This window comes from Manis pentadactyla, chromosome 16 (assembly GCF_030020395.1).
Source record: "Manis pentadactyla isolate mManPen7 chromosome 16, mManPen7.hap1, whole genome shotgun sequence".
Lineage (NCBI taxonomy): Eukaryota > Metazoa > Chordata > Mammalia > Pholidota > Manidae > Manis > Manis pentadactyla.
Window position 1 is genome coordinate 65,294,975 of NC_080034.1, and position 25,400 is coordinate 65,320,374.

Consider the following 25,400-nt stretch of genomic DNA (forward strand, 5'->3'; position numbering starts at 1 on the left):
AATTCTACTAGGCTCCAAATCCTTAAGTTCTCAATCACCTACAATATAGAAGCAAAGTGGACTCTGTTCTAATAAAGGATTGGAAATTATTACCATTTTGTCTCACCTAAGTACCAGACACTTATATAAACCCAAGAATAAGTTGTTTAAAAAAAAAATACACATTTAAGTCATTTGGTGTTTTAACTTTCATAAACCTCTCAAACTGTTTTGCTGGTACTTGTTTTATAATTTTGACCTAATTTCAGATTTTTGAAAAAAGTTGCAAAACTAGTACAAAGTTCCCTGATACCCTTCACTTAAGATTGTCCAAATGTTAACATTGAATCCTTCTATGTACATAATGAAAGTAGATATTTATTTTATTTTTAACAGTTACATCTTTATGACTTAAAATTACTTACATCAAAATATGCAGCAAACATATCATCAGATTCTGTAAACATATCAGGTGCCAACAGCTTCTTCTGAGATGAACCTTAATGGGAATTATCATTAATATTTGAAAAATGAAGAGACACAAATCAAAGCACAAGTAGTAAGTTAATGGAAAATCACTAATAGCAATTCTAACTAAGCTAGTCAATTTTTACTAAAAGGATACATTCAAAAAGTTGAAAGACCTAGTATCACCACTTTCACCAATATTAAATTAATATGTTAATAGTTAAACATGTATGTATTAAAATGAAAGCACCTCTTTTAAAGAATTTATATTTCTAAATTGCAAGTTAAATCTCAAACGGTAATAAATATCTCCACTATAGATATAAATATGTATTATTTTTCCCCTAAAAAGTCCAATAACCCTATAAAAAACTGTCCCCACCCACAAAAAAAGTAATTTCTAAGAAAAAAGAATGCAATGGCTTTAAGAATATAAATATAAATATAAACATATGCCCAAACTCACTTCTAGTAAAAGGAAGAAGTTGTTAAAATTACAAAGAAATACCATTTCTCTCCTATGGGAATGGCTAAAAATTCCGAAGTACAACAACGTTTTGTTAACAAGACCCTGAATAACAAGTACTTAGACATTGTTTGTGAGATGGCAAAACAGTACAACCCTTACAGAGGGGAACTTGGAAATACTAAGCAATATGACACATTCATTCACTATTCACACATTCTGCTCTAGCAACTCAACTTTCCCATCCCCAAGACACAGTAGCAAGCATAAAAAAATGACTTAATACACAATGCTATTATAATTAATGCTCCAATGAAAAGCCAACTGGACACAACCCAAATATCCACCTCTGGAAGACAGACTGAATGAAGTATGACACAGTCATTACAGTGGAATAGCACACAGCTACAAAACAATATCTTTTTATATAGATAAAGTATATATAGTATGCATTTTTACATGCATGTATAACAGAATACAGACACACACACATACAAAAGATGTTTTAATAATTAAGAAAAATTCCTAAAAAGCAAAAGCAAATGGAAATAAACCTAAACCTATCAAATTGGTGGTCTAACCCTAAGGAGAATGACTAAAACACAGATTTGTGATTATACACATTAGAATGTATTCCAAGGACAAAAAGAACCATTAAGTTTTCAAACTGCATTCATTACATTTAATATTGATAATCACACTGGTATCTGTGTATGAAAATTTCAAAATAATAGCCAGACTAACTGTGTTATTAGGAACCTAGTTTTCATTGTAAAAGAGACAGAAATGTAAAATCAAATTAGTCAGTAAATCCCTATCATCTCAGATTTGAATTGACAATTCAAAATGAAGCCTCCTTTCCAAAGTTAAAAAGGTCAAGGAGTCATGGGCATCTCAAGAGTGCCTGTCATCTCTAAATGGTATTTCCTACACAGAACCAGGGAACACAATCCTTAGCTGATTCTTATCTGGGACAAGATATGTACACGGTGATTAGAACAAGTCAGCAAACTACAGAGCAGGCCACTTTTGCTTGTTTTTGTATGGCCCATTTTTAAAGGTGGGAGGGAAAACATGAAGACTATTTTGTGACATATGAAAATCGATATGAAATTAAAATCCTGGTGTCCATACAGTTTTTTGGAAACACAGCCACGCTCATTCATCGAGCCTGGCTATGTCTACATCTGTCCTACTACAACAGTACAGTTCATTAGTTGGAACAGCAAAAAAAAGGCCCAAAATAATCACAAAAGTCTAATTTATTTATCTATGTTTTATAGAAAGTTTGCTGACCCCTGTATTAGAAAGAGAAAGCTGTGTTAAAGTGTAGAGTTTGGACCAAAAAGACATTAGAAACCAACTTAAAAGGGTTCCCTCCCGCATCTTGGTTGAAAAGAACAACCTGAACTTCAAGAAGAAAAATGACAGCAGCAGATTGAAACACAAGTACATAATGATGCCAAATAATAAAAACTCAACAAAACCAACGAAAATCTTATTGGTCATCTCTGGAGGTTGCTAGGGTGCCAACTCTATGCTAAAAATTGGTCAATAAAGGAAGGAAAATAATCAAGCATTTACCCTTCCTTTCCTGTAAAAACTATATTTCAGGGTTACCAAAGAATGGAAGCCTCTCCTTTGACAGAATTATAGCTAATAATTAAAAAGAAATGATAGAAACTTACAAATCACCACTTTGGAACCCCCTATGAAATAATGGACCTAAGTAATGATCATCAATGGCCGCCAAAAGCATCAGGTGAGCCACTGAAGGGAAACTTCATATTGGATAGATGTGGATGTCTTACCTAGACAGACATCTCCCTGTCGGTAAAAACAGGACACGCACACACTGCATGCCATCTGATGTAAATTCAAGTACACATCACAAATTAAGTATTCTTACCAAATAAGTTAACCTACATCTATTCAAGTCTCTTAAGACTAACTACTAGCTTTTAGGAAATACTGAGGAGTGGAAACAATATAAATGACGCAAGAAAGCAGTCAGACAAAATCAGAGTAGAAAGCCTATAGGACACAGTCCTGGTAACTTCATAAGCAAATGGAAGTGGAGGGGCTTGCAGGGGGAAGATGAGTAAAACTATTACAGTAAGGAGACTTAGGAGACATGTACCCCAAATATAATGTGTGTATCTTATTTGGATTTTGAGTCAAACCAACCAAATGTAATTAGACACTAAATTTTTTTAATTACCAATTTTATTAAATATAAGTAAAGTTTTTTAAAAAAATCCTTATCTAACAAATACACTGAAGTATTTACAGATGAAATAAAATCATGGCTGGGATTTGCTATAAAATGGAATTGAATATATGAAATTCAGCATACTATCCAGGTTATGTGAACTAATAAACATTTATTTATAGAGAACATTCACTGGGACACATTTAATATTATATTACTATAACATTTAGCAGGAACAACATTCCTAATCCCTTTCACTTTTCCCCATTCCAAAATATTCTCATTGAAGTAAAAGAGCTAAGAAACTCAGAAAAAAACAAGGTCAAAACAAAATTGTAACTTACCATTATTCTGTTCAACTGTCATGAGATTATGCTTGGCTTTTACTGAGGCCTCAAATGTATCAACATTTTCCCGTTCATACTCTTTAACATCAGCAGCTACCCTTTCTAGAATGTCATCTGGAGAAGGTGACCGTGTACAAGTACTGCTCTGGGGGCTGCTTGGTTCAGACGGCACAGACATATTGCTATCTTCAGCAAGATATTTATATTTCTGAAATAAAAACGCAACATAATATTATTATAAAATATGATGTTCTCTGAATATACTTGCTATGAGGTGCTGCACTGAAAGTTAAGAGGGTCAGGTAATGGTACTGATGCTTGATTGAATTACATCCACAATCCCTTGTATGTAATTCCAAAATCCACAACACTCTGAAAAGTTTTTCTGCTTGGTGCACATTTTTTAGGTGGCAAAACCTAACTTTAACAGATGTGCTGTTACTTACAGCCTCATTTACCTCCCCCAGTGTGAAACATAATATGCCTCACTGCAGAAACACTAACATGTTTATAATGATGGGTGCTGTTCTAGACCCCAATGATGGGGCTAAGTAATATGCACAAATGTACTATATTACCTTTCTAAAATTCAAATATTTCTGAGATCTGAAGTACATCTGGCCCAGGGGTTGGAGATAAGGGATTGTGGACCTGGGCAAGAACAAAAAAAATTCAACCAAGTCTCTAGGGCTATCAGTTTAATAACAATTTCATCAGTGCCCCAGAAAGTTTCCTTTAGAATTCCAATTTTGCCCTAAATCCTCTGAGGACTCCAGTTTTTTCTTTGATCTGGCATATGGTTACCTGCCACAACCATTTTTTCCTTTTGTCTACTGTCCTCCTTACAGTATCTAAACGTTTTTCATGTCTTCCAGAATTATTCTCTCCACTCCCTCACTCACTTCCTGATGGTGAGAAAGCACTTTATAGACAGTGCCATGCACAAAGGGTCTAGAGGGCACGGCTTTATCTCAGATGGCCAAGGAATAATTGACAATCTTCCAAGACAGCTAACCTTATCTCTATTATTAAGACCTATGTATGACACCATTTCCCCCACCCTATTTTTTCACTGAGCTCTAAACTACTCAAAATTTGTGATGTTCTATTTAGACAATCACATTTGCATTAGAAAACTTGACATTTTATTATACATTAAAATGTTTTTCCACCATCAACAGACTTAACTTTTTGCTAAGTGAAATTTTCCTTCACTTACGAGGATTTTCTTATTAACTTAAAAGACCTATTCAATTACTACTGTCACTACCTTAAGAAAAAAACTTTTATTTTACTAAAATAGTGATTATTTAAGCAGGACAGATCAAAGTTTTACTAAGACCACACACCTGAACAATTGCCTGCCTTTGTATTCTTCTCTGTTCTATTAGGGCTTCTTCATCCTCTTCCTCTACATCAAAGTCTTCAAGGCTTTAACAAAAATTACACATACGATTAATTTTAAACATCTCCAGAGAAGCCAAAATCTTGACTTCTTTACATTTTAAAAATGAAAATGGAAAAACATAAGTCATCAGTAAGTTTGAGCAAAATTCATAAGCCATCTCACTCTCTTTTTCCTTGTTTCTAAACTGCCTCAAGTTGCCTGGTTATTTGGAATCCTGGCAGGTAATTTAACCTTCTGTGTTATATTTTTCTCCTCATCTGTTTCATGGTTCCAAAATAAAAAATAAAAGAAAGATTCATATGTTTAAAAAAGTCATCACTATCCCTGCCATAACCCTTAGCATTAGGAAAGCCATTTTACCTTTCTAGTCTCAGTTTTCACACCTATAGACCAAGAGGTAAACTGGTACCTTTTCTGGGTCAGAGAACCCTCTGAAAGCTACAGTCCCTTTCCTCATCAAAAATGCACATGTAAACATTTGCATACATCTGAAAGAGAATGTGACTCTACCTTCAAACGCTGCCTCTACCCTGTCAACTGTCCTCCCAAAGAACTCCTCCAAAATCTTTATGGTCCCTCTTTTCTATGATCTGCTGAATGTTCAATTGCAGAAGAGTAAGCAAACTGCACTCTGAAGGTATCCAGAGCTATGGATAACACCCTTATCCCACTCAACTTTATCACCTGCTCTCATCAGTTTCTCAAACTTAGCACTATTGACATTTGACAGTTCTTCATCATGGAGGGTAGTCCTGTGCATCTGAGGATGTGAACAGTATCCCTGGCCTCTAGCCACTAGATGACAATAAAAAAGATTTGCATTGTCAAAATGCCTCTGAGGAGGAAAACACCCTCCACCTTCCCCACCCCAGTTGAGAACCACTGTTCTAAATTAGTCTTATTTATTTGAGATGTTCCATTTAGACAACTAAGTTTGCATTAGAAAAAATTTCCCTATTACTTACAGAAAGGTTTCTGCATTTTCCACACTGTAACATGCATGTAGAATAGCCTCAACTGCAAAGTATGCAATATTGTACACAAACTGAAAAGCTGAAACTTAGTGTAAAAACTATTGCCCCAAAACTGGTAACTAAGATTGGCATGACTAACTAATATATCTGTTGTTCCTAATAGAAATAAAGATGGGAAGGCTCATGATAAAATGATGACCTAATATTCATTCTAGTCAAAAGTGAAACTTCCAGATTCAGAAAACCATGGCCTCTGTTATATGACCTATAAAATATGCATGGATGATTAACTTTTCAATTTTGGACCAAATTCATGGATTTGCTTATAAACAGTCAAGTGGAAATTAAAGATTTCTAAGTCGAACAAATTGGAAAAAGGAAGTAACAGGGAAGTTCCATTCTTACTTATCATCAGAAGAAGATTCTTGCTCAACTTTCATTCCTTCAGAAAGACTTCCTTTAAATTTATCTTCCTTTACTTTGCTTCTGCTCCTACGTCTACGACCACCCCGTGATCGAGACCGCCTTCTTAAGCGTGATCTGCTCCTCCGACCTCTGTCCCTATTTAGAAGAAAGTGACATGTATTTTTTTAAATGTCAATTAAAGTTGGGGACACTCTGGGAGTGTTGGAGCGAAATGTATGCTCCCTGTACTTTTCAAAACCACAATTTTGCTGTGAACCTAAAATTGTTCTTAAAAAAACAAAAAGTCTTTAAAAATAAAAGAGGGTCAATAAAAATTATAAATAGTAAAATAAGACAGTATCAGAAAGACTGGAATAATCAGCTTAACTAAAGATAATGAAAATGTAGCTTACTGTATCTTACTGACTGCAAAGGAGCACAGGGAAACTTTGGGGGCAATGGGAATGTTCTGTATATTGATGTGTTGGTTATGTGACTGTAAGGGCTTTTCACAACTCTTATAACTTTATACCATAATGGGTGAGTTTGACTTCATGTACATGATATACTTCAATAAACCAAGTAATTTTTTGAAAAGATCACTTCTGATAATGCTTGGGGAAGACAAAGGTGACAGAAATTTTATGTCTAATTAGTATGGCCCTCAGACATTTTTATAAATATGTAAAGTTCTTGCCTCATGTTAAACAAAAATGGATGTCATAGTTGAAGCATTAAGGGTAAACTATATGAAATTCGAAACAGAAAAGGCTGCAAAATCTACAAAGAATTGGCAAACTCCCTGTTAATATCACATCTGGCCACCATGTTCATCTCAGATTTCTTCTGAAACCTGACTAAAATGATAGTAAAGTATTAATTAAAAAGAAAATCCTCAGGAAAAAAGAATGTGAAGAGATATGAGATCTGAGACGCCAACAAATCTTGAAATGTGCTAATCAGATAGAAGAACAGTAACAGACCAAATCTAGTCCAAAGGGAACAGAGAAGTAATTAAGAACAAGTCAGCATGTGCTACAAGATCTCAGAAAGCCTCAAGAACTGGAAACACAGTATCTTCTGATGGATGTGGTATGAAGTAAAAGATTGCCTGAAAGCCTTTAGCAACAGCTTGACTGTATTATTCCCCTTCCTGACTCAGGGGAAACACCAACAATCACCCTTCACATCCTGGCACAATGGGTATGACTGGTTATTGTGAAAACTGGACCAGGGTACCAGGGGCAACCTGTACTGAAACAGGATTAGGTGGAAGTCTACATTATGAAGGACTAAAACTGAGAGCCACGTCCGTACTCTCCAGCAAGAGATGAGGATTCTAGAAAACTCACTAGCCCAGAACAAAACATCTGGAGTCACCAATACGCTGAAGTCTCTACCTAATCATCCTGAAGTGACACCCACTGCCTCACAAATTCTACACTGACAGACCAGAAGAAAGTGTTGATTTAGTTTTCTCAGTGCCTAAGTTTTAAATCAGAACAGGCAGGAAGGAAGGATCCAGCTGTCTGAGTAAAGTCTTCAAGTGAAAAGTTAAATGAGCAGCACAAAGAATCTGCAAAGAAACAAAAGTACGTGTAAGAGAAGAAAACTATACTGAATAAAATCTTCATGAAGTACTCATTATCACCACTGACACGAAGAGACATTTCTATAAAACACTGAAATGTTAAAAACAGCTAGCAAGGTTTTGCAATAAAAAAATTTATGAGCACAGAAAAAAAGAAAATAAAAACAGGAGGTAGCATGAAACTGAAAAGTAGACTGAAAATAGAATAAAAAGACAAAACAAAAGATGAATGAGGTGCATATGAGGGGAAATCAATGCAAAAATATAAAATGTCCAACTGGAAAAACAAAAAAAAGAAAAGAAAGCAAATAAAAGCAGAAGAAAGACTACTTCCCCAGAATAGGCAGCCATAATCTTTCTGCTTTCAAGGGCCTATATACTGCCCAGCAAAATAAATGGTAACACCAAGCATATTATAGTGAATATAATAAATGGAAACACACTAAGGCATATTATACTGAAATGTTAGAACACAAGACATTTAATAAAAAGGAGAGAGAAAAAGTAGTCCTATAAAAAATGTCCAGGCCATTAGAATAGAACTCAAAAGCAAGACTGGAAACTAGAAACCAGAGGAATAACAATTTCAAAATTCTTAGAGAAAAATGGCTTCAACCTGGAATTCTATTCTCTGACAAATGAGCAATGACAACAAAAGGCTTTTTTTTTAAAGAAACATAGGTCCCCAAAATGTGCTTTCCATGTACTTTCCTCAGGAAGCTAGTGACAATGTATTATCAAAGTAAGGAGGTAAAACATGAAAAAACAATTGACACAGGAAATGGAATCACAACAGGAGAGAGAAACAAGGGAATGCCATGAGGATGGAAAAGGGAAAATGAATCCTACACTGCTAACTTCATGAGCAGGTCTATCTGTTAGTTTGGAGCCAGAGGCTAGGAACATTAAAATGAAGGTCCTCTCTTCCCCTTTTCCTCCAATTACTTGCTCAGTAATGACCAATATGCATATGATCGTAACAATGATTATATTTGGAAGCATGCGGAAATGTGATGAAATTAGGCAGGAGAGAAACACATGAGCGGTGGTATTAAAAAAACTAACTGTCCAAAGTAGGAAATCAATAGGTAACATAGAAGTAACTTTAACAAGTTTATAAACACATACCCTCTCAAACAAAGCATTTCTACTGCTACAAACCTAGAATAAAAAAAATACTCAAGAGATGTAATGATATATCCAACAGCTACAATAAGCTTTTGGTCAGTTGTCTTTTTATTTTCATGCATTAGTTCAATTAAAAAATTTAAAAACTGGGCAAATGATTGCTCATTTATGTTTCAATTAAAATATTTAATGTGTATGCACATTTTAAAAATGATTCCCTGATTTTAAAATACAATTTTTTGATTAACCATCTAACTACTGGCTATATGTACCTGACATAAAACAGCTCCTACTGCTGTAAATTAAAAACAGGTCCTTGCCCACAGACTTATTCACATCTATTGAGGAGATCTTCATGTCATGCTCTTAAGGGGACCAAATAAAGTTACTAGAAAAATAAATACAGAACTGCAATCATAAAATAACAAGAAACTGAACTAGTTACTTATTCATTACACTATGATTTAGCCTGCTGGTTAAAAAAAATCCCAAGCCTAGCTCATTTAATATTTGTCTCTGTTAAAAAAAAGAAAATCATTGTGTGTGAATCTGTCACACACTGGTAAGAAGAAACTATATGGGATCAAGCTGTAATTTCTCTCAGAGTAAAATGATCTTTAAGAAAACTTGCCAACTAAGCTAATATGAAGCCTCAAAAGCATTCTCAATTTAATGAATCAAAAGGATAACACATGTAATATATCTTTACCTTCTCCGAGGAGACCTGCTTCTTCTTCTGGGAGACCTGCTACGTCTGAGTGGGGAACGAGATCTCCTCCTAATGGGAGATCTACTCACTCTTCTTCGGGTTGGAGACCACCGGCTGATTGGACTGGCATCTTTTGATCTTTCGCGTCTACTGAGAATATCATCTCGAGGTCGTGTTCTTAAGAGGACCAAATATAAGTTAATGGAAAAATCAAAATAATTTAAATTTCTTCTACTTGTAAATAACATCTTGAAGGGCACATTAACCTAAAGATGGTAAACACAGGTAACAAGTTTTAAGTTATAAAACTTAAAATCAAATAATCACAACGACATGTTGGTGTTATGGTATGCACATAAAATAACTGGGAATCCATAAGAGTCTATTTCCTCTGGTCTCACAATATGAAAAATTAGTAACGGTTATTCATACTGTTAAGGCTACTAGTTTTGATTTCAGATAACTCAAATAAAACTTGCCTGAGTGGTAATTCCACTTCCTCAGTTTGAAGACTTTTCTTTCTCAATTTTGACATTTTTGCAACTAAGAGTCCTACTTTTAATAAATTACATATATTAAGCACCTTAGAATGTTAACCCTAGCAGAGAGAAAATATAAGGGTTTAGGGAAAAGGACAATCCATTAGTCACAGAAGTTCTTAATAGTAACATTCCTGGAAGGAGATCTGGCACTTTCTAAAATGTAAATGTGTATAACCATAGACTTTGCAATTACACTTCTACTGAATCTAAAAGAAACCTCTCACTTAACACCAATGGACATCTATGCTATAATCCTAAGAACTGGAATCAACCTAAATTTCCATCAGTTTCAACATGGGAATTACTAAATATACTACTGTACATCTACACAGTGAAATATGTTGCTGTTACATAAAGAATTTTAAAAGATATTTATGTACTGTCTCAGAAATGTTTTATGAAAAAAGTAAATTACTGTTAACATGAATAGTATGACTATTTTTGTAAGAAAAAAACATAATTGTAAAAACAGCTAGAAAGACACACTCTTCTTAGGCATGGTAAGGGAGGAGGGATGAGAGAGAAATTACAGGCTTCTTCATTATTTCAATTTTCTCTTAAATCAGTATGTATCTCTTAATCAGTATGTATCTCTTCTAATTAAAAAAATATTTTGTTTCAAATATTCAACACTAGTCCTTAACAAACTGAAAATTTCCTTTTCAAACTTAGAGACCAGGATCATTAACACTTTAGATAACATAATTAGTAAAGCTAGGAAGAAGTGGGCCATTTCATTAGTGTCAAGTTAGAAGAAAACAAGAGTATCTCGAAAAGAGCATTCTTGAAATTTCTCAGAAAAGATTATGATTTAAACTTTAAGGTCAGCTTATATATTTATAACCAATACATATTATACACAATAAATAAATAAGAGTCTGTAACATGATAAGCCAACACTCTCTTTTTAAGCCAACATTCTTTTAAGGGAAACTAGACTGATAATTTCACATGCCTAACTATGAATTTATATCGATACTAAAAAATCAGTTTCTAATTATAGGCCAGTTTAAACAACCACCATCCCTCCCCACAAAATCCTTTCTCTGCTTAACTACTTAGATGTAAGATCCTAGGTAAGTTAAATAACATCTCAATCTATTTTCTCATTTATAAATTAAGTATGAGTCAAGTCACTCCACCTGAGGAGAGAGAATCAGAAGAATTTATGAGAAAAAAACTGATGGACGTAATGTATCATACAAACATGAATTTTCATTATTATTGGTAAAATTTTCAAAAGAACTATAGTGCCAATTTATAATTAAGATTTCAAAATCATGCCTATTCAAGAGAATGAACAGATCACACCTTTTTTAAAGTTAAGACTTTCAGCCTGTGCTGTTCAATGAGTAATGCCCACTTTAGAAACTACTTCACGCCATTAAATGGTACACAGATTTATCAAATTACCTGGATCTAAAATAGTGATTCTGCAAAGTAGATACTAAATTAAGAATCTGAAAAAAAGTTGACTATCTCCAAGTTCAGTATTTGTAAATGACACAGTCAAGATACTCAGTGAAAAGGTACAAATATTAATCTAGTTAGTGGACATGATTATACTAAAAAAAACCCCACTATCTCATTATTTTTTATTGTTCACTACTAGTTCTAGTTTCTCCCTTAAAATCTGGTAAGTTGGTAAGAAGCATGAACATTTTGAAAGCAAGTTACCTTGGAGAAGAAAGTCGTCTTCTTTCTGGTTCTCTTCGCTTTCTTTCCAAAGATCGGCTCTTGGCTCTTCTACCAGGAGACAGAGTCCGAGAAGGTGATTTGCTCTGCTTAGACCTTCTGTCATTTATAAATGGAGATCTACTTCTTCTTGATTTATCACGTTGTTTCGGAGACACACTTCTTCTTTTAGGACTACGACCAGGTCTTCTACTGGGTGACCTATTTTCTTTCCCAGAGGAAGCATCTTTAGAGGGAGATTTAATTGGCTTCTTTTCTTTATCAGTTTCAGACCGTTTTGATTTTCTGTCTTTGGACCGTGACCTTCTGTCTTTAGATTTACCTCTCAAGTCAATTGGGGATCTGGATTTTTTGCCTCTATCACGACTTCTACTTTCATTTATAACTGGGCTTTTTTTTCTATCTTTTGACTTGCTTTTATCTTCAACTTTAACCTTATCATCAGTAGGAGACCTGGCTTTCCCAATTTTCTCTTGAGATCGTCTTCTCAGGGTAGGAGATTTTGATTTTCTTGTTTGATCTTGAGACTTACTTCTTTTGGATGGACTTTTGGACTTTTTCCTCTCCTTTGACTTGCTTCTAGTTGTCTTCTCTTTCACTATTTCAACACCTCCCTTACTTTTCTTTTTATCAGACCTGTGTCTAGTCCGTTCTTTGGATCTGCTTTTACTGCGCTTTTTTGTACTATTTTTATTCTCCATAAGTTCAAGTTTCCCCTTTGTACTTGAAGATCTAGTACTAGACCTATTTCCATTTCTTGCCTTTTCATGAATCTCCCCCTCTTCTTCAGAGCCAGACTCATAACCTTGTAATATGAGCCCCATCCCAGATTGGACCTTTCCTTCCATTAACTCATTGTCAAGTTCAGCTTTAATCAAGGCTCTCTGTTTTTCCAAGTCTTCCAGCAAAGCTAAATCATCAAGTTTAGTTCTTTTTGCTGGAGACATACCTTCTTTATCAGAAGCATCAATAACTTCTTTTCTTTTATGTTTCTTATGCTTATGCTTATGTTTATGTTTTTTATCCTTGTCTTCTTCTGAGGAATGTTTATGTTTCTTATGTTTACTTCTATGCTTATGCTTCTTTTTTTTGTGACGACTGTGCTTATTTTGAGACTGGTCTTCTGATACTTCTCCATTTTCTTCATTTACACTCTTTTCAGAATTATCAGCATCTTCCACCCTATAAATTTGTCAAAAGCATTTTAAAATCATATCATTTATCAAGCATTCAGACATAACAAAAGTAATGATAAAAATTAAGTCTCAACATATATTACATGGAGTTAGTCATTGAAATCTTTCAGAATGGCTTCAGACATTTTACTTCAAAAATACAAGGTAACAACTGAGTTGAACATTAGAAAACTATAAACTTTCTAATGGTTGAAGTCACTTACAAAAGTATAAGAGAAAATACATAATGGGGGAGGTTAAAATAAACTTAATAGAAAAAGGGAACCCAAACCAGGTACTATACACAATGTTAATTAATATTGATTTACCTAAAGAGTCACTCAGTAACTTGTTTATAAACCAGCATTTCCCATAGACTTAACACCTAAGGAATCCCCCATTTTTTTCCCTTTAAAAACCTATTAATATGGACATGTAATGGGAGACTAACCTCATTCTTCACTTGAAACTCAGAAATACACCACTAAAAAAAAAATCTCTAGAGTCAACATTGAGCTATATCTAAAGTAAGCACTCCATCAGTGTGCACTGGTAGCTAATACTGGTAGTTTAAACACACTCCCAAGGGTTAAAACTTTGTAGTGAACTGACCAAGGTGTTAGGACTCTTGTCCTGTAGTGGCCGCTGGACAACCATACGTTATTAGGTTGAACCAATATCTAAGTGTTGTTTACTGGTCAACAACAATCCAGTATCAGCAATTTCATCCAGTTCAAACAGTATTTGTTCAGTGGGCTATTTAATCTCTCGGAATTCCAAATGAGAGATTCCCCAAATATGTCTATATTAATAGGTGCAATGGAAAAAAATGTTTTAATTAAAGGTGCTAGCTTTTAAGCTTAAATGTTTGGGCGATGCTAAGTTAAAGAGTTTATGATTCTAAATCTTTCCGCTAAATCCTTGCTGTTCAGTAATCCCAGGTAAAACACAGGCTGCAATAGGATTATTTAACTTTCTCCTTCAAAGGAACTCCTCACTACACCATCAGGTCCTAGAACATGAGACCAAAATCAGACTTTAAATTAACTGGATCCAGACCACCATACTCATTTTGGAGGAAGATATGGATAATTTTGTCCAAGTCCTTCAATTTATGTACCCTTGCATTTTTAATACGTTTATTATTTATGCCACATACAAACAGCTACTGGCAAATTAAGAATGAGTCTGTTCATTCAATCTCCTTCAACACTAAAAAAAAAGCACCTACACTTATACAAGCACTAAGCAAGGTGGCAGGAAAGCACAGATGTACATCCTTTGAATTACAGTCATGAAACACTAGGGGAAATTACGGTCATATGAAACACTGGAGCAGTGCAATGACAGTCATGAATTGGGGCATTATGGGAACACTACGGATCATCAAAAATCATTTTGAAATGGTCAAGGAAGGTGTCTTGTAGATTACAAAAAACCTGTTTTTTTAAGCAGGGGCTTGGCAGGAGAAAAGAAATGTTTACTGAGAAGGCACACAGATAAAAAAGTAAAGGTAATATTGTCCTAGAGAATGATGAAGAAGAAATTAACCAGAGGGAAAGGAATATTTTAGACAGAGAAAAAAGGTGACCAGAAGCATAAATATAGCGTGACTACAAGCATATCAGTGCTGCCAGGGCATCAAACTTGTGGAAGCAACTGGCCCAGGAGAAGTTAAGATCTCAAATGGACCAATTCTAGATGTCACAGGATAAATATAGCAGTGTTCTGCGGATCACCACATTTTCTCAAAGACTTGGAAAATGAAAGTGTAATACCTCTGTATCAAAAAAACAAACATGGGTCTATTATGGAGGGAGGTAAATCACAGATTTAAGTACAAGATACACAGACATTTCAGCTTTGTTTCTAGTAAACTATATGCTTATAGGTAACCACCTTCATTTCCCCTAATCTCCGATCCCTATAACCCAGAAGGTGGGGAATATGTCTGTTTTCCTGAACACTGAGTAATAGGGGGAAATATTTAAGAAAAATTGAATTAGGTTAATTCAAGACATGTAGATATGTATAGAGAACCCTTCTAAAGTTTGAGAATAATTTTCTGGTATATATTATCTAAGTGCCCAAAGTACAAAATTGTAGCCAATAAGCTAGCAAAACAAACTCTTAAAGATCCTCTAGGTACTGTCATCAAGAAAAAGGACAGTTAGGTGATTAAGCAGTCTCCAGAGCTAGACTACCTGGGTTCAAATCCTGGATGCACTGCTTAGAAGTTGTGTGGCCTTAGACAGGTTCAAGATCTCTTTGATCTAGAAGCACCTCATGTATAAAATGGAGACAATAGTTCGCATCTCAAAGCATGCTGTGAGGATGTTAGTAATAGAAAGTAAGGCTTCTAATAGTGCCTGGCACAAATCAAGTGCCAAGAAGTAACTGTTAGTATTGTTTAGATACTGGATATATTTACTCACCATAACACTGTGGCGCTAGCAGAGCTGATATTAAGGAATACTGTCAAAGAGCTTGGATTCTGTCAAACTGCCCTGCTCAAAGGCTGCTTCCACCATGACACACCCAGTTTAACCTTAGGCAAGTTACTCCTTTGTACCTCAATTTCCTCATTTGTAAAAACTGGAGAAATAATTGTATAGACAAATCACAGGTTTGTCATGGCAAGGAGTTCATGCATATAAAAAGCTGTTGCACAAGGTTCAAAATTTCAAAAATATTGTATCTAAGAGAGAGATGAGACTTTAAAGTTCAAGGGGGTTTAAGGGACTTGCCTAAGATCACACATAAAGCTAGTGAGAAAAGGCTGATGATATTACCAAGTCAGTCAAGGGCTCTTCCATTTCATCAAAGACACTTTGAAAATGTCAGATCATAATACCACTCTGTGAAACTTTATTACTGCTTCCTACCTCACTCAGAGTAAAAGCTCAAATCCTTTACAAGGCCTTACTCATTCTATCCACCAAAACTTGCCAATGTTTGAACCTACCACTCTCCTCCAACTCTCACTCTACTTGAGCCATGCTCCTCTCCTGGAACAACAGGCAGTCTTTTACCTTGGGGCCTTGGTACTGACACCTGCTGTTTCCCCAGCCAAACACATTGCTAGTTACTTTGACTACATCAGTCTCTGCTCAAATGACACTTTCCCAGTCAAGTGCTCCTCACCAATTCATTTGTATTGCAACCACTTCTCTGTTTTCTCCAAAGTAAATGCCACCATCCAATATAAACCTTGTTTGTTTTACTTTATATAAGCCCTAAGGAAGCAGAATTTTAATGTTTAGTTCACTTCGCTATCCCTAAGGTATGTAAGATTGTCCAGTCTAACCTATAGTAGGCATCAGATGTGTGGCACTGAGATGCTTCATATACAAAAAAATATCAAAACTGTGCTCATTAGCCTAAAGCTGGTTTAATACTGGCTGTACTATATACTCTTACCTCTCTACAGTAAGCCTTTTATTTTTGCTTATAGCTCTAGTGCCTCACACAATGCACACAGCTATTTATTGAATTGCAATACCCTCAAATAAGGTAAATTTAGTCACCTCCTTCCCCAAGAAAAACATGCTCCTTGAACCCTTTTTTGATGCTTTCTGTAATTAACAAGTTTTCCAAGGAGTTTCAACATTCTTAAGACTTTACCCATGGAGGAAGTAAGTTCCTTCAAAAGGGAATCTTAGCTCCTAAAACACCTAAGAATCAGAAACTACATCACAATGCCCCATGTTACTTAAGTCCTTCCCATGAATGACCCCAGTTTATATAACTTAGTGAATGTTAACTCAAGAAATGACCAGGTTATTGATATAAATACTATCAGCACCTTAGGGTCAAAAAGTTAACGGTCAGAGTTTTACACTGGGGTCAGGTGTAGAGCAGACCATGACCCTCCTCAGTTGATCTCTCAAAGGCAATTTCACAGAAAATAACAATTGAAGTCTTACAAGGTAAATTAAGAAAATTTGACTCAGTTGAGTCCACAGTAGTAACATATTATACATAACGAGCTGTGGTAAGGCAGCTAATTTTGGTTCATTATCAATTTTCTTCTACAACTTTAGGAACAGGTTTCTTATTAAGAAACCCGATACTCTTCTTGGATAGCTCATAATAACAATTAATAAACTATATTAAGTTCCATATATATAAATTTACATCTTAATATTTACATTTTGCAACTTAACACTACACATTCAGCAGGTTACGTCTATACCAACCTGGTCTACAACAGATTTGTCATAAAACAATATGTACTGAGAACTGAGTAACATCCTTGAAATCACATTATTTGGGAACAAAGCTGAATTCAAACTGCAGACAATATGGGAGTGTTTAACATTATTTTATTCACTTGTTTTGTTAAATGCAATGGTACAAGTTTCACTCTTCAAACAACCCAGCTCTTGGAGCTTTGGGCACAATAAAAATAGCCATGAAACAATTTTAAAAGAAAAGTGACCAATTACCAACCACCAGTGTCACTTCAACTTTCTTTTTCACATGTATTTTTCACAGAATATTCTTAATGACATCTTATTTGGGAAGCATTCAATTTATGCTCCAGAGACAGAGAATGTTGAGCAAAGTGAATGCCATTACTTCTTTACAGGGAAAATAATTAAGCCTGTTTCTATGACATGTTAAACTATTTTAATACAGAATTTACTATGTAGATATAAAAATGACAATGGATTCAAAAGACCAACTGGTCTTAAAAACTGGTTTTATCATCTGTAAAATATGGAAACAACAGTATTTACCTCCACCGGATTAAATGAGTTAATATTTGTTCAGTACTTTAAACATATCTGGTACATGGTAAGTGCAAATTAAGTCAATGTATACAAAAATTCAAATATTTAAGATCACCAGAAAGGTTGAGCTAGAAATGGACAAATGTAGAAGCCATTACAAAGCCTTCAGGGAACTTAAAAACTGTTTTTTTATATTTATTCTTTCTAAATGTTCTACTTTGAATAGATTCCATATAATTGTAAACTACTCACTGTCCTCTAAAACTACTTCAACACTATATTCCAGCATTAGCTATGAGCAGCATACACAGAACTTGTTTTTGTATCAAACTGTTTTCTTTGTTGAAGATTTTCAAATAAGTTAAAGTGGGACACACACAGACCAAATATTCCGTTTATATTGCAGGGGTCTAAATGTTATTAAATCTAGTATTATTTGAACACGTAAGATATAGTTGAACCACTCCTCAAAATGAATCTGAATCGTCCCTGAAGCCAAATAAGTGGACATAGTGCTATGGAACTTTAAACAGATTACTAGGAAGATCAGGTGCCTACCATAAGATTTGTACTGTATTGGCATAAATATTGTTAACTGTGCCACACTGTGAACTTGTTGAGAAAACAAGAGGCGACGTTTAGTTAAACCTTTAGAATCCATTTGCTCTCTTCTAAGCAAAACTGTGAAGATAACAAAGCAGCTTTCAAAAGTCGTTAATGAAAACATCACTATGATCCTCGGTCTAGCTGAAGTAAAGCAAATGACTGAGGAGTCCGGAACTGGATGCACGGCAGTGAAGAGTTGGACTGTCGGGTGGTAAAGATATCTCCTACCACTCAGTCCCAAGTTGCTGGGAGATTAGACTCCTCTTTCCTAAGATGGCTGGAAACAAATCAGATGGTGATACAAAAAAACGGCCGCTGTAGGAATAGTTTTAAAATCCATTCTCTTTTAAGTTATTGCTTGACATTTCCTAGCATAAACACGACAATCAACATACTGCTTTTAGTTAAGCAACTGTTAGCCTTTGCAGCATATACACGCATGTTTTCACTCGGCCGCAATGGTTCTCATATCAGCTTATTTACAGACATAAAGTGCCTGGGTTTGGAAGGAGCTAACAATTTCTACTACTTTTTCCACTCGTATTCCTAAAGAAGAGCTATAAACTCAGACCAGAAACGGCAGGCCTCAAAACCAAGGACTTTATCTTACTTTGCCTCAAGTTTGGAAGTTGCTAAATAAGCTGCCAAGAAGCAGGGGAAGTGGGGGGAATACCGGTGGATGCTCAGTAGAGTTCAGGCGTGGGGAGATGAACTAGCCCGCTAGCCACAAACTACAGCTCTAGGATGGTCAAAGAGGGTGGCTCTAGCATCCCTTCTCTCTGCTTTCAGGTCCTAAAACTGACACCAGTAGAAGAACGATCGGCCGTACTGCATGCGGAAGAAAAGTCTTAGGGCTGCCCCCGCTGCCGCCAACTCCTCCCGTGCCCACCACGTATGCCGCTGAGTGCTGCGGCCGGGTAGCTCCGGCCGGTCCCCGGGGAGAAACAGGAAGGCGCGACGGCACTGTCGCTGCAGCCTCCTCGCGCACGGGACCTGTAGAGGCCGCTCGCGCCTACGCCTCCCAGGGCAACGACGCGCGGCAGGCCGCAGCAGCCCTAGACCCAACAGCCGCCGCCTCCGGGAAAGCAACGCTCGAAGGCCACCAGCCCGTGCCCCACGTTTCCCGCCCCAGAACGTATCGCGCGGGGAAGGGCAAAGTTTGGCTCTTGAGGTAAGGCCTGAACTTTCCCGCCGGCCCGTGCAGGTCTCCGCCGTTTCCCACTTGGCAGTCCCCTGGGCTCCGGCCTTCCGCAACTGAGACTACTTACTCTGGCTGCTCCCGCAGCGGCTGGGCGTCCGCGGCGGCCATCTTGAACTTCCTGACTTCTCGGCGGCGGTGGCGGCGGAGGATGCCCGGACAGTGAAGGCTGGTGGAAGTGGAGAAAGAGCGAGCGGAGCCGTCGCGCATGTGCTAACAGGGAACCGTGGAGCTCTGAGTCCGCACTAAGAATCCGGATGTAAAAGTGCATCCGGGGACAGGGCGCACGAGCGCCGTGACGCAACTTCCGGGACGGCGATTGGGAAGGGTGTGAAGAGCTGTAGGTGGTTCCTGCGTGATCTGGGTTTAAGGGCGAAGAGACTGGAGCTTGTGTGCCACTCAAGAACCAAACATGGTTCTCGGCATGTGCTGGAGACGGGAGCAAACATTTGGGTATTGGTATAGTGTGTGAGGTCTCGATAACTAGTTTCACTGTGGGGCCCAGAAGTTAAATTAAATCCTCAAACTGGGGCAAATAAGGTGATTAATTTTGCTTCTGGGTTCCTTTGAAAGTCGAATAATGCCTTTTTACTTCTGGTAACTCAGTTTGAAGTGTCATGAAGGGGAAGTTTGCGGAAAGACATTTTGAGTACTGGAAAGATGACTACCTAGAACGTTAATGTCTTTTAATTTGTAACTGTTATTGAAACTTTTAAGCTTCGTTTCAGCTTTTGCTAAGTACAGGGATAACGATTCAGGAGTTGTTAGGTTCGCTTGTTACGTAAATTGAAAATTTTGGTGCAAATTACGTGATTTTGTTTTTCTACAGTGATGGATTCAACAATTAATGATACTAAATGGCATTGTATGAGGAAACATTTACTAGCTCTTGGAGAGAATTCAACACCATCTAGGTTTTTACATTCTCAAAATCATATACATATTTATATATTTATTTGTATATTTTGTTTTATATCTATGTAATTCTTTTATCCATACTCGCGAGAATGAAATCAGGGTGACAATTGATCATTTTCATTCCTGTAATCAATTGAGTTTGGGTTTGTCCTAGAAATTTGAGCTTGGAATATCTGTTTCTTATGTATGTATCTTAATTTTCAGAGGAAGAGTTGCAGAAATTCTTATATAAAGTAGGTCCCCTGGTTGATTAAATCCCAAAAGTGTTTAAATGTTAAGCATTTTCCCCTCATGGACTCTATTAATATTAAACAATAGATTAACCTTTGGGTAGTTACTAATTTTTTGCGGATACCCTCCCGCCAGACTTCCACCCCTATTGTAGCATTTCTTTATATGGTCCTTAATTTTATTTTATTTGTGAATGTTTTTCTTTTTCCTTAATCAGATTAATGAAATCAGATTTCCTTAATTCAGATTAATGACTCGAAAGACTTCTTCAAAGGAAAGCTTTCAGAAATACGTTGAGAATAGTTTATATCTCCAGTCATGTATTAATTTATGTACTAAGTGTGTAGATTTCGGATTCCAGAGTTTTATTGTTCTTACTTCTAGATTCTCACCCGTATCTTTTAAAAGACATTACGAATTCAACCTTGTATTTATTCATATTCTCTGCCCCCCACCCCATGAAGGCAAGGCCATGCATCATTGTCAAGAATAGCTCAAATATGTTTTTAAAATTAGTAAATTTTAAAATAATTAAAAAATAAAGTGTGTGTAGTACAAACCTATTACATCTTCTGCAAGTAAGTGCAGATCTGTAAGCGATGCCCTTCTTGGATACAAAATGGAATAACATAAAGTAGAAGACATCTAGCAAACTGGCACTAAGAGTTGAGGTAGCTTATGACTCAGTTCCTAAATGCCAAGCCAGGATTTGAAGTCTAACTCCCAAGTCTGTTTTTTCCTTCTAAACATGCTGTTCCCCACAGAAATGTTGTTTACGATCTACCTACTGAGCACCCACCCACACAGCTCTTTGATACTCAATTTTTTTTTTTGAGTAAATGTAAAGAGCACTGCATTGGCATCCTGAAATATCTTAGTGCAGAGCTATGACCTCTTGTTATGAGCGTTTATAGACCAACCTCCATTTCCTCAACCATAGTATATTATATTATCTCCTTGGTCTCCTGCTGTACGATTCTTTAAAAGTTTACACTTGCATAAACCATTCCAGGTTTATTTAAAAAGAGCATAGTAAAAGTAAAGCTTCAGAAAATAATGCTGGCAAAAAGTTTCGTATAAAAATTATCACCAAGTTCGCTTATTCCATCAGTTCAGAGAGTATACGAGGGTGATTTGTCAAGGACTCACCCAAAACTACTGTAGTTTTACAAGAATGGGGTTTTTGAAAGCGTAGTTAAAAGTAAAGCAAACATCCACTTACTACTTGAATCGTTCAGCAAACGTTTATTAAGCGACATACTTAAGCCCTTTCAAACTTTAAGCCCAAAGTTTCACACTTGCTGCTTTTCAAGAAGTCTCGGAACGTAAGCAAAGAAAAGCCTACCGATCCGGCGTCCTCTGGTCAAAGCCACGCCAGAGGGGCCGCGTAGCGGCCGAACCCGCGCGCCGGAAACCCCTGGAGGGGCGGGCCTCTGGCGAGCGCGCGCTTCCCGCCGGAGTGCGCAGGGCGCAGCATCAGCCTCCCCCTCGGCACAGGGAGGCGCGTGCGCGCTCAGTGCGTGCGTGCGCCCGGCTAAAGGGGTGGGCGGGCCTGAGGAGAGCCTCGCAGGCTGGCCCCGCCCGCGCTGCCTGGGAGCCGGCACCCAGCGGCCGGTGGTTTATTTGCCTCTGGGCGGTACCTCCGTGCCGTGCCTTACTGCGCAGCCCCGGCGTCTGCTCTCTCTCTCGGCCTCGTCAGCGCCTCAGTCGTGTTGTTGTGGCCGCCATTGCAGTCATGGAGGTTTTTCCGACAGCTGCGCCATCCGCCTGGCAAGTAGGTACAAGAGCCGCGCCGCGGCCACAGGCAGGAAGCAGGCGGCCCCGGGCGGGTCCTGGCACGCTTTGTTGACCCCGGGAGTTGGCTTTGTTTTGCTGAGAGACCGTGAAAACCACAGCGCTCGGTCCCCACCACCAAGCAAAACCGAAAGTTTATTGTCCCAGAGGCAGTGTTTTGGGGACAAGTATGCATATTTGAACACTTACACTTTTTGTTACCATCTTTGCTACCTTTTAAGTACCATTACTTTCATACAAGGTACACGTTACAGAAACGGTTTTGCAGGCAACAAGGGCAAGTTGCCGAGACGTGCCATTTTTGACATGCAGATTATTTTGAGCTGAAAACCATCAAGCCCAAAAGACTCAGAAAAAAACCTGACAAAGTCAGAGTTCAAAGTTCAAGACCCCCCCCCCCCCCATGCACAAAAAGAATTTAGAGGTAGGAAGAAAACTATCATTATAGATTGCTGTATTATAACGTAATCTAGGGGTGATTGACAGGACGGAATGTGGCAATGTCTGTTAAAATTTCCCTGAACTCCATCATTTTTGTGTGGCCATCAAATATTTTGTTGACCAAACATTAACTCTTTTCAAATTCCTGTAAATTACTTACCTTTTCCTTTAAAGTCTCAGATCACACCCACCACCATCACCTCCTTGATTCAGGATGACATACTGTAAGTCTGGGGAGAGGAATTCCCGGAGCAGAATACCTCTAAAAACCGAAATCAGTCAAAGGGAGAAATAAAGTTTAAAACCTGTTTATTGTTTACAAACTGCAGTCCAGGGCCTTCTCTCTTTCCTGCTCCAGCAGCAGCAAAACCGGCCCTCCCCTCACCTCTCAGGTACAGATAAGCCCTCCTTGCCCCGGTAATTACCCACTGATACTGAGATGAACTTCCCCACCCCTGAGGAATCATGCAAATGCACTAAAGCCGCACTTCTTTCCACCTCTGAACGCCTGTTGATATGCAGATGTACTAAAGCCAGGTGAGATATTCTGGAAATGTTACAGTTTTACCCACACATACATACCTCCTTCTCCCTGACAGTCTTGGAACCCTCCGCCTATGTAATAAACTTGGTTTTTTTCTTCTTTCTCATGTCAGTTTCATTCTTAGACCAGCTAGAAGAAGCTGGATGAAATTTCTTCCTTCCCAACAGTTTGAAAATACTTTTGAATTATGTTCCTCTGGTGGAAAGACAGGGATTATTAAATTTGGACCGTCTGAGCTGCCCTATCCATCAATCCCAATAAGCTCTGAATAGGCTCTTTGTAAGTAGGCTATAAATAAAAAAGAGCATCATAAAAATCCTTTGAAGAAAACTCCTGGTCCATGGAGTCCTCAGATGTCCAGTGAAAGAATGTAGATCACCTTTTAGATAGGTAATTAAGTTTTATCTAGTTTATTTCTAGACTTGGAGTTTGTAGCTCTTTGGGAAGACACTGGTCTGAGTTTTCCTTTATTACAGAACTTTTTCCTTTATTTATGAAAATTAATTTTTTCTTGTTCTAAGCAGCTCTGATGCTTTAATGAAAATCTGGAAAATAGGACAAAGCAAGAGAAAACAAAAGGAAAACCTCCTGAAGTTCCATTATCCAAACTGAATCAACATTAACAGATTGGCTTATTTTGGCTTATTTCCATATGAAATATTACATTTTCCTGTACTCAGGTAAGGAATGTTACAGTTTGCTTTTTTCCTGTAACATGTCCCTCAATTTTTACATAATTCTAGCTTTTAGTAAATATTTTTATAATTACACGATGTCCCTTTCTTTTGTTACTGGATGTTTAGGTCATTTCAGTTTTGCAGTATTATATGACTGATGAGGCAATATTTAGAATTGTATTTAGAATGTGACTATTCAAGTCAGATAGACCTGGGTTTCACCACTTGCCCTGTAACTTCAAACAACGTATTTAACCTTTCTGATCCTCATTTTGCACTTAATGTGAGGATAGTTTTCATCACATAGGGTTATTAGATGAAATAATGAATGCAAGTGCCCAGAGCATTACTGGTAAATATTAGCTGTTTCTATAGGCAGGGTTTTTGTTAGTTTTTTAGTTTGTTTCTTTTGTTCTGATTTTTTTTTGTGACACACATGGTTTATTTCTTTATTTTGTGTGTAGTTAAATACTATCATCACACTGGTGTAGGAAATTTTGTGCAAGCTTTTCATATGTTTTGTTACATAATACATAAAAACAAATAATGTGTTAATTAGAAATACATTTTTGCAATAAGAAAAAAATGAAAATTGCGTATAATTCTACTTATAGGTAATTATTTTTCACATTTTATAATAGGTACTATCCTTTCTCACTTTTTTACACATATATACATATAGTGATATTTTCAAACTAGGCATTGTAAGTTCAACTTAACTTGCTGAGGCTAGCAAAGAGGGCAATGTGATAAGGATGCAGTGATTTAAAGGAGTAGGAAATAAAGCTGGAAAGGAAGCACAGGATTTGGAACTCATTTAAAAATTACTGGACAGAGTAAGCTCAGGACTGAGTAACGACATGATTTAATTTGTTTTACATGGTTTATTTGACTGCTGTGAGGAGACCTACAGCATGGGACCAGGGGAGGAAGGGTGGAATCTGGTTATGAGTGTTATTCAGTAATCCTGGTGAATGATGGTGCTGGTTTAGACCAAGTAGAAGTAGGGAAAAAGAGACGGATTCTGGATATATTTTGAAAGGACAAGCTATAAAATTCATTGATAGATTGGAAGTGAGGTGTGAGAGAGAGCTACTTAAAGGACTTTGGCTTAAGCTTGGATGATGCAATTGCTCCTTAGGGAGATAAAGACTGA

At 37.0% G+C, this 25,400-nt stretch overlaps 2 protein-coding genes across 9 annotated transcripts in view; one reads left to right on the forward strand and one right to left on the reverse strand.

The window, feature by feature from the left end:
- PRPF4B (pre-mRNA processing factor 4B) overlaps positions 1–20,280 on the reverse strand; it is a 31,763-nt gene extending 11,483 nt beyond the window's left edge. For 6 of the 8 annotated variants that reach the window (XM_057493642.1, XM_057493640.1, XM_057493641.1 and 3 more), the window contains exons 1-7: positions 19,710–20,279; positions 11,907–13,106; positions 9,688–9,864; positions 6,260–6,415; positions 4,822–4,903; positions 3,470–3,680; positions 405–478 (exon numbers count right to left, since the gene is read on the reverse strand). In XM_057493642.1, coding sequence (XP_057349625.1) covers positions 405–478; positions 3,470–3,680; positions 4,822–4,903; positions 6,260–6,415; positions 9,688–9,864; positions 11,907–13,106; positions 19,710–19,849 — 2,040 coding nt within the window. In that variant the 5' untranslated portion in view covers positions 19,850–20,279. Of the gene's footprint in view, positions 1–404; positions 479–3,469; positions 3,681–4,821; positions 4,904–6,259; positions 6,416–9,687; positions 9,865–11,906; positions 13,107–19,709 lie in introns of all 8 variants that reach the window. The other 2 variants (XM_057493644.1, XM_057493643.1) reach the window with 2 other exon arrangements.
- Positions 20,281–22,071: 1,791 nt separating this feature from the next.
- The window catches only part of LOC118914172 (bromodomain adjacent to zinc finger domain protein 2B-like), a 244,635-nt gene continuing 241,306 nt past the window's right edge, over positions 22,072–25,400 (forward strand). Inside the window, exons 1-2 of the mRNA XM_057493900.1 lie at positions 22,072–22,562; positions 24,089–24,247. The gene's annotated coding sequence lies outside the window, so the exon portion shown is untranslated. The remainder of the gene's footprint in view (positions 22,563–24,088; positions 24,248–25,400) is intronic.